The 10,287-nt window shown below is 44.6% G+C and overlaps 1 protein-coding gene across 3 annotated transcripts in view; it reads left to right on the forward strand.

The window, feature by feature from the left end:
* The window catches only part of KATNIP (katanin interacting protein), a 186,640-nt gene extending 180,448 nt beyond the window's left edge, over positions 1-6,192 (forward strand). For all 3 annotated transcript variants that reach the window (XM_068244638.1, XM_068244637.1, XM_068244639.1), the window contains 2 exons: positions 3,368-3,453; positions 6,024-6,192. In XM_068244638.1, coding sequence (XP_068100739.1) covers positions 3,368-3,453; positions 6,024-6,082 — 145 coding nt within the window. In that variant the 3' untranslated portion in view covers positions 6,083-6,192. The remainder of the gene's footprint in view (positions 1-3,367; positions 3,454-6,023) is intronic.
* The last annotated feature ends 4,095 nt before the right edge of the window (positions 6,193-10,287 follow it).

Raw genomic sequence — 10,287 nt, forward strand, 5'->3', positions numbered from 1 at the left:
AGCCCACTGCACTATGATATGTGTTTGTTTTTTTCAAGGTGTATATATGATCAGAGGACTCGGGCATCTATGAATGGTTGATACTGCTGAACATTGAGCGCTAGTGGAAGTGGATTAAATTGATTTGGAAACTGAGGAGGTTTTCTCCAGAGCGCTCCACCGATCTTATAAGGCTGTAGGACATTGATTACCACTGCTAATATCTTAAGCGCAATTTTCTCCTTGTTTGAATTCTCAATAATAAACAAACATTAAATATACACTTCAGGACTCCTGTTTCTGGATGTTGTACATAGTTTGTATGTCGGTTAGCCGGGTTTTTTTGTTTTTCTCTATGTGCGGCGTCCGGAGAGCAATTTAATTTATGTTTGGAGATTTTCGAGAAGGACTGATCCCTGGGATCTCAGCTGGAGGTACTCTGTGCCCCATTTCCCAGGTTGAATGGTCCTATATTATGGGCCAGGCTCCCCGGGCGCTTTTTCATTTTTCTTTTGTGTTTGTTTTGTTATCTTTTATAGTTTATGATAATTAGACTATATATGCAAATCATTTGTATAATTAACGTGCTATTTGACTTGCACCTGATGTTGTTGTACTTGATAATCTGCTCAATAAATCCTTTTAATAACAAAAAAATAAACATTAAAAACAATATGCCTAATGTAAAAATGCTGTTGTTTTTAACCACTTGCCGACCAGGGGTGATTTGCCTGATCTGTGCTGCGTGGGCTCTCCAGCCCGCAGCACAGATCAGTATTATGCCAGGGCGATCAGACTTCCCCCCTTTTTTCCCCACTAGGGGGATGTCCTGCTGGGGGGGTCTGATCGCCGCCGGCCATCTGCGTTTTGCGGGGGGGGGGGCTCCTCAAAGCCCCCCTCTGCAGCCATTTCCGCCCTCTGCCTCCTTACCTCCCTCCCTCCCTCTCTCCGTAATGCGCAGAACGGAGTTCCGTCCTGCGCATTGAAGGATAGGCTTCCGCCTATCAGATGCCGGCGATCCCCGGCCAATCAGAGGCCGGGGATCGACGATCTGCCCTACGGCGCTGCGCCGTATGATGTAAACAGCGGGATTTCTTCCCCGCGTGTTTACATTTTGCCGGCGAGCCGCGATTGGCGGCTCTCCGGCTGTTCACGGAGACACCCTCCGTGAACTGACATGGAAAGTTTCCATGGTAACCCGCAGACGACCAGTTTACGCCGATCGGCGTTAGCTGGTCGTCAAGACGTTAAGGGGTTAAATGTGCTTGGCTAGGCTTAAGCATTAACTAGCGTTGAGATTTTATTTTTTAATACTAGCCTTTGTTTTATTCTGCTTTATTTTAACATTTTTGCAAAACCTAGCATTTATAATATAATTCACTGTTCCAGAAGTAACAACTAAAATACATATTACATACATTTAAAGGGAGCTTAGATGCTTTCCTTCCCTTGAAAGACATCCATGGCTATAATTACTAGGTAATGCCCAGTGGTGTTGATCCAGGGATTTTATCTGATTACCATCTGGAGTCGGGAAGGAATTTTTCCCTTTAGGGGCTAATTGGACCATGCCTTGTAAGGGTTTTTCGCCTTCTTTTGGATCAAGAGGGATATGTGAGGGAGCAGGCTGGTGTCGTACTTTATTTTCTGGTTAAACTTGATGGACGTATGTCTTTTTCCAAGCCAAATAACTATGTAACTGTAACTATGTAAAATCCGCTCTACTAATTTTTTTTTTTTTTTTTTAACAAGCTACCTTCCACAGAAATTCTTGTGATTACTCTAGTATTTTCCAGGTTTTTTTCTCAGCTGTGATAGCTGGTTTACACTAGAGTTGATGGATATGCACTTGCCAGTCACCAGCAGTCAGGAAAGTGCTAGTGCAGGGTCTCCCTATGGAAGCATTCACACTGCAGCATTGCCATTCGTATAAAATTGCAAATGCGCTGTATGCAGCATTTTGGGAGCCAATGGACTACGCTTCTCATTCCCCAAATGATCGCCAGAAAATCAATTTGTAAAAATTACATTCGCTAAGCACTTTATGATTGCATTTTTCAGTGTGAACCATTCTTTACTGTGATTATTTTCCACTGCCATGTATTCAGACACATTCCTACGTATTTTTAGGACAAATCCTTATGGGCTGAATTTATTGTAGTGGAACCTAGCAAAGTGGCAGGGATGCACAGACACACAATCATTTTTACTTCCTTTTTTGTGCAGACTTAGGAACCAATGAGATAACTGAAGGAGAATTCTGGGTATCTTTAACACAAAGTCTTATATTGTTGAAAAGGCTTCCAGCAAGTTTTCTACAACAAAAAAAGTCATGACAGCTGCTTACAGAAGTTTAAGATAATATTTATTTGTATTGTGTTAGGGCTGATTTATACTACAAGAGCTTTTTAAGCACGGAAGATTTTAAAGAGAATCTGTATTGTTAAAATCGCACAAAAGTAAACATACCAGTGTGTTAGGGGACATCTCCTATTACCCTCTGACACAATTTCGCCGCTCCTCGCCGCCTTAAAAGTGGTTAAAAACAGTTTTAAAAAGTTTGTTTATAAACAAACAAAATGGCCACCAAAACAGGAAGTAGGTTGATGTACAGTATGTCCACACATAGAAAATACATTCATACACAAGCAGGCTGTATACACCCTTCCTTTTGAATCTCAAGAGATCATTTGTGTGTTTCTTTCCCCCTGTTCTCATGCACTGAAGTTTCAGGCTGCTTGTTTCTTCCTGCAAACAGCTTTGCCCTTGTCTGTAATTCTTCAGTATGTGAAAGCCCAGCCAGCTCAGAGGACGATTTATCCAGCTTGTAAAAGATAAGAGAGAAGAGAGAAGCTGCTCTAATCCTAAATAACACACAGGCAGTGTGCATAGAGGGGCCTGGAAGGGGGAGTTCATAGCAGAACCACAACACTGAAGAACTTGGCAGCCTTCCAGACACAGGCTGACAAGTCTGACAAGAGAGAGATAAATTGATTTATTACAGAGATGGTGATAGTAGAACGTGCTGCAGTAAGCCACAACACATTACAATAGCTTTTTGAACTTGTAGGATGATAAAAAACAGGATGCAATTTTTGTTACGGAGTCTCTTTAAAAGCTCTTGCTAGTGCAATGCTCTGGGGAATTTTTTACTAAATCACATTGCTCTAGTGTGAACATACACATAGGATAACATTAGCAAGAGCTTTTAAAATCTCAACGCACTCAGAAAAGCTTTTGTAGTGTAAACAAGTCCTTACAGAATTGGTTATACAGTGATGATATATGTTGCATAGTTCATTGCAATAAAGTGGAGGAACCATTAAAGATTTTGTTACAGAATAGTCACACCATTAATCCTAGCTTATTGTTGTGTTTTACTTTATAGCAACCACGTGGAAGATCAGGATGTAAGAATGATGAATGATAATAAAATAGTTGTGAACTCGAAGAAGGGCCAAACCGCTGACCCAGGTGAGTTTGCATGTTTTATAGCAAGTGAAGTGTGGTCCGGTGTTAGTGGAGGAGCAGAAATGCAATTTCAATCCAACAAACGTTGATTCCGGTGAAACCTTTAATGACTAACTGTACATGGTTTATTGCAAGCTTTCGAAACGTTAAGTTTCTTCTTCATGCATTATACAGAACTGGTTTAGAACCGTACAATGGTACATAATAATACGGGGGACACCTGGCTACACTGGGGACACCATGCCTAGATAACTATCCTGGAGATCTAGCTGCCTGACACCCCCCTCCCCAAATACGCCGAGGCCCCTCCCCCCCGCATGTAAAATGGTCTGGTCCTTAAAGAGAAACGCCAACAAAGAATTGAACTTTATCCCAATCAGTAGCTGATATCCCCTTTTACATGAGAAATCTATTGCTTTTCACAAACAGACCATCAGGGGGCGCTGTATGACTGATATTGTGGTGAAACCCCTCCCACAAGAAGCTCTGAGGACCGCGGTACTTTTGACATTTTGCCACAATGTAACAAGGTTCACAGACAGGAAATAGCTGTTTACAGCTGTCTCCAATGGCCAAAACAGCTAGTAGCAGCTACATAACCTGCCCACAGTAAAAATGTCACCATGTAATAAATGTCAGAATGTAAAGCAGGGATAGGAAAGATTTTACAATGGGCAAACACTGACTAAATCATTTATACATAATTATTGTAAAAATGAAGCACTTTTTTTATTTCACTATTTTCACTGGAGTTCCTATTTAAGGGGGGTTGGGCAGCCGGTCCCCAGTAAGTTGAACAGCTTTTACTCACCTGGAGCTTCCAGCCCCTAGCAACCGTCTCAGTCCCTCGCCACAGCCCCGGTCCTCCTCATTGTCCCGCTGGCCGCCTGTAATGATTGCGACCCCGCCGGTGGGTCAGCTCTTGCGTCCACATCATCTGGCGCATACTGCGCGCAACTACTGCAGGCACAGAAGAGCCGACCTGCTAGTGGGGTTGCGATCATTACGGGCTGCCAGTGGGACAACTAGGAGGACCGGGACTGCGGCAAGAGCCAAGGTTTTTCCCCCTCAAGATTTCTGACCATTTTGGCATTTCAGCTGTCATTATTGGGAAAAATAGGCATAAGTGCAGAAAATACAGTTTTTTTCATATTTCATCCTTCCCAAATTTCACATGACAAGTGCCACAGTTATAAAACATCTCAAAATATGTTTTTTGTTTTTTTTATTTGTTTTTTAAAATAAAACCCTACATGCCATATTTTATCACTAGTTGGGAATGTGGTGTATCATTATCACCAGCTTGTGTGTTTGTAACAATTGGAACCAATCACCATGGAACACAGGGTGGAGATCCCAGTGCTGTACAGATACATTGCTAGGCCACAGTACAGTGATGCATATGTACAGTCTTGGGTCCTGGAGCTGTCGCCCTAGCGGTCACATCCGATACAGGTTTCCACTAAATTTAGGGCTAATTATAGGTGACACAAGTGGTTAGGTAGGAGTTAATATTTTATTTGGCGGGAAGGGGGGACACTTTATTGTTAAAGGGACTCTGAGCAGTAAGTAAAAACAAAATCTGAACTTACCTGGGGCTTTCTCCAGCCCACCATAGGTCGGGAGGTCCCCGGCATCCTTCTGGCTCCTCTCCCGATCCCTCCGCAGAAATGACACCCGGCAACACCGGGGCCGAGTGTCAGGCTCCCTCTTCCTGAACGATCACGTTAGTCATCATCACGACGGCCGCCTCGCGTCATCACGGCGGCCGGCGTGACAGTACTGCGCCAGAGAGGAGCCAGAAGGACGCCGGGGGACCTCCCGACCTACGGTGGGCTGGAGAAAGCCCCAGGTAAGTTCCGATTTTGTTTTTACTTACTGCTCAGAGTCCCTTTAAGGGGGGCGCTGTCACTTTAATTCATCTTTTTTTTCTTCACTTTTTCTCCCTTGTTTTTATTACCGGAGATATGGCCCCAAAGTTCAGTGAAGTGCTGAATCTCTACGTCCAAAGCTGTCATTGGCTGCACTGAAATGATTAGGGAAAAGTGCACCTTTTCCATGTTCATTCCAAGGCATTGTATTGCCTCAGTTACAAGTCACAGGCCATATTTATTAAGAAAATGTACTGCAGGAAAAACATTGTGTGTGTGTGTGTATATGTATGTTCACTAGACAGCCATATATGGAGTTTATCAGGGTAGTTCAGGGTGCATTGGTAAATAGGTTGTTGGGAAGGCAGGAGAATATAATATGAAAACATAATTCAAAATTGCACTGGACAAAGTGGTTCACATTCTGTCAATGCCACTTATAAAAAGAGATAGCATTCTAATATATGCTGGTGGTGTTTGCTAAATAAGGTTGTTAATCTTTATGATTTGGACAGAAAACATTTTAGGAGCTACTCATACAGGAATCTAGATCTTATTTTTTATAATTTACGTACTTTTATTCACGACTATTTTTTTTTTTTTAAATCTGCATTTAGATTATTTAGCAAGCCTTCCTATCTGTTTGCAGATACATACTGATTTATACTATATCATTGACATGTTTGTGATTTGTCTTTACAGCTTTACGTCCAAAAACCTCTTTAACTGACAAGGACAGAAGAAGAATAAGAAAGCTGTAAAACCGATGTTTATGCCTGAATTTATAGCCATAGTTATTTATTTCACCAAAATTGTACAAAGATGCATTACTTATATTGAAGTGTTTTTCTATATTTGTCAAAATAAACAATTATATTGTACAAAATAATGGGTAGATTTAATTTTATAGTGTTTTTAGTGATTTGTAATTGTGCATGGTAAAAGGGACACTGAGCAGTGGCCTAAATTGAAAACCTGGACTTACCTGGGGCTTCCTCCAGCCGCCTGTAGCCTGCAAGGACCCACGGCATCCTGCTGCTCCCTTCCGTGGGCCTGTTGGCGGCTCCAGTCATGCCGGTCACCATAAGCGTCCTGCGCATGCGCGGTTCAGTCTTTAGAGAACCGTGCATGTACAGGACGCTTACGGCGACTGGTATGATGACAAAGTCGCTGGATTACCGGAGCCGCAGTGGGACCACAGAAGGGAACAAGAGGATGCCGGGGGACCTATGGCTAAGGGGGGCTGGAGGAAGCTCCAGTTAAGTCCAGATTTTAAATTCAGGCCACTGCTCAGGGTCCCTTTAAACTAGTAAAGCCATCTGTGGTCTGCAAACATTGAATAACTAATGCTAATAACCATCCTCAGAGTAGCCCACCGCCTGATGCCCCTACCCTAGCCAGGGACAATTGGGGGGGGGGGGGGGTTAACATGCCAGTACGTGTTTGTGATGTGGGATTAAAACAATGCTCCCAAAGGAAACCCCTGGTAAATACAGGGAAAATATACAAACCATGCAGATAGTGTTTTACCAGAGATTGTGCTGAGAGAAGTATGATGACCTATGTACTACAGCAGAGGTTTCCAGTCTTTTCATAGTCGTGACACATAACGCCAAATGTTCAGATTCTGTGACTTGCAGAGTGAGTGGCTGTTGCTGATGAGTGCCCATTACTGCTGCTAGCATAGCGGCAGCTGCATCTGAGTGGCCGTCAGGGGTGTAGCAATAGGGGGTGCAGAGGTAGCGACCGCATCGGGGCCCTTGGGCCAGAGGGGCCCCAAAGGGCTCTCCCTCAGCTACAGTATTCTCTCCCTATTGGTCCTGTGCTCACTATAATCACTTCTATAGATATAATGAATAGTGGTAATCATTAACAAGCTGTTCCCCATCCCCTTCTTGCACCTCTGACACTGTAGTTGCCATTGGCAGGTTTTGGTGCGCCGTATCGATTGTTATGTATAGAGTGCTTGGGGGGCCCCATTGTAAAACTTGCATCGGGGCCCACAGCTCCATAGCTACGCCACTGGTGGCCGTTACTGCTGCAGGCATAGTGGCGGCTGCTGGTGATTGGCGGTTGCAGTTGCTGGAATAGAGGCAGCTGCATGTGAGTGGCCGTTACTGCTGCAGGCATAGTGGCGGCTGCTGGTGATTGGCGGTTGCAGTTGCTGGAATAGAGGCAGCTGCATGTGAGTGGCCGTTACTGCTGCTGGCATAGTGGCGGCTGCTGGTGAGTGGGGGTTGCAGTTGCTGGAATAGAGGCAGCTGCTGGTGAGTGGCCGTTACTGCTGCTGGCATAGTGGTGGCTGCTGGTGATTGGCTGCTACTGCTGTTGGCACAGGGGAGGCTGCTGGTGAGTGGCTGCTCCTACTTCTGGTACAGTGGAAGCTTCTAATTGGTGGCTGCTACTGGGACAGAAGCTGCTGCCAAAACTTGCAGAGTTATTTCTCTCTGCACATCAGGAAAATGCCCAAATGGATGTGTACTTCCTTCACTCACCATCCTGCCTGAGGTTGGCCTCCCCCTTCGCTTTTCTTCTTCCTTAGCCTTGATCAGGACTATAGTGGCCATTTTCCATAGTCCCGTACTGCACATTTGAAGACATTTTTCAGAGTATACACAGTGTGCACTGAAAAATATGTTCACAAATGTGGACTCTGACAGAGCAGATGGGGAAGCAGAGCTGCGACGCGCACCCTGGATTTACTGCAACACGTGAATGTGTCGGGGCACATGGGTTGGAAATAGTGTACTGCAGAGAGGAAACCAATGTTCCGCAGGGAAGAGTTATGCAATATATATTTTCCAGAAAACTGACAGATGAAAGTGGTATAATGTGTGTAATGATGCATTTACACGTATGGTTCCATTTAACCAGCTGAGCGGTCTGGACGAGCTCAGCTCGTCCAACACCGCCAGCGGCTGCCGCTCAGGCCCTGCTGGGCCGATTTTAACGACATAAAAAGCAGCACACGCAGCCGGCACTTTGCCAGCCGCGTGTGCTGCCTGATCGCCGCCGCTCTGCGGCGATTCGCCGCGAGCAGCGGCGAAAGAGGGCCCCCCTAGCCGCCTGAGCCCAGCGTAGCCGGAACAAAAAGTTCCGGCCAGCGCTAAGGGCTGGATCGGAGGCGGCTGACGTCAGGACGTCGGCTGACGTCGATGACGTCACTCCGCTCGTCGCTATGGCGACGATATAAGCGAAACAAGGAAGGCCGCTCATTGCGGCCTTCCTTGTTTATTCTGGGCGCCGGAGGCGATCGGAAGATCGCCTCCGGAGCGCCCTCTAGTGGGCTTTCATGCAGCCAACTTTCAGTTGGCTGCATGAAATAGTTTTTTTTTAATTTAAAAAAAACCCTCCCGCAGCCACCCTGGCGATTTAATCAGAACGCCAGGGTGGTTAAATGAGCATAAATGCAGATTACATGGGTGGCAGTTGTGCCCCTGTGCATTTATCACTGCTAAGATTGAGCAAGAAATTTGCAACTTATATAGGTGTTACTCAACAATAAAAATCTCAAACTGCCAAGAAATTAACCAGCAGGTAATAATAGTACATTTAGCTACCAGTTAATTGCTCATCCACTCCTGGTTCTGATTTGCCAATGCCTTGTTTTGTGTCCTGTCTGGTAGTAGTTAGAATCTTTTACACCAGGTCAGTTGCAAATAATTTGAAACTTTTTTTTTTGAGAAGATCTTAGAACCTGTCTTATTTAAAGGACAACTGAAGTGAGAGGGGTACGGAGGCTGCCATATTTATTTTCTTTTAAGCAATACCAGTTGCCTGGCTATCCTGCTGATCCTCTGCCTGCAATGCTTTTAGCCACAGACCCTGAACAAGCATGCAGCAGATCAGAGGTTTCTGACTTTTGTCAGATCGGATAAGATTAGCTGCATGCTTGTTTCTGGTGTTATCCAGACATTACTGCAGCCAAATGGATCAGCAGGACTGCCAGGCAACTGGTATTACTTAAAAGGAAATAAATATGGCCGTCTCCATATTCTTCTCACTACAGTTGTCCTTTAAACCTTAAACTTCTAGGTTGCTTTGTCTTTTGTTGGAGGCATGGTTTATCAGAAGGAAACCAGCACTACCCAGAAACATTAGGGAAAGGCTAACATTTCTAAAAAACTGCCAAACCTGTAGTGACCACAGTTAAGAAATGGACTAGTGAAGCTGTAGAAAAACTGCAGAGCTGCTTTGATTTAACTGACTGGAATTTATTTAAAGAATCCTCCAGTGACCTAAATGAATACACTGACGCTGTGACATCATATATTACCTTTTGTGAAGAGTCCTGCATCCCCACAAAAAAGTGCACCAGGTACAATAACGATAAACCCTGGTTTACATCACATCTTAGGAAGCTGCGCCTCGATAAAGAAAGGGCACATCGTACAGGCGATAAAGTCCTCTACAAAGCTGCGAAATACAAACTGCAGAGAGCCATTACCGACGCAAAAAAAGATTATTCTCAAAAACTCGAGGAAAAATTTTCTAACGCCGACTCATCCACAATATGGAAATCTCTACATGAAATTACCAGCTACAGGAGGAAATCTCCCCCCCCCCCCCCCCTCACTACATAACCTGCAGCTTGTAAATGAGCTGAATACATTTTATTGCAGGTTTGACACTACCAACAAAAGCCAAACACAACAAGTCAATTTGCATCTCTGCCACAGGCAAACTGAACACTCTTCCTGCCAGCCAACGTCTCCACCCCCTGCGGTCCCTAAGCAACTACACAACACAGGAGGCCAGACACAATCTATTGACCTGTCCCCAGATGTGCATGCTCTAACAATATGCCAATCAGATGTAAATAGACTCTTTAAAAAACAAAACACCAGGAAAGCAATGGGACCAGACGCTGTGTCTGCGAAATGCTTGAATCTCTGTGCCGACCAATTAGCGCCTGTATTTACAGACATATTCAAAGCATCTCTAGAACTCTCAATTGTTCCTGCCT

The sequence above is a fragment of the Hyperolius riggenbachi genome, chromosome 7 (assembly GCF_040937935.1).
Source record: "Hyperolius riggenbachi isolate aHypRig1 chromosome 7, aHypRig1.pri, whole genome shotgun sequence".
Lineage (NCBI taxonomy): Eukaryota > Metazoa > Chordata > Amphibia > Anura > Hyperoliidae > Hyperolius > Hyperolius riggenbachi.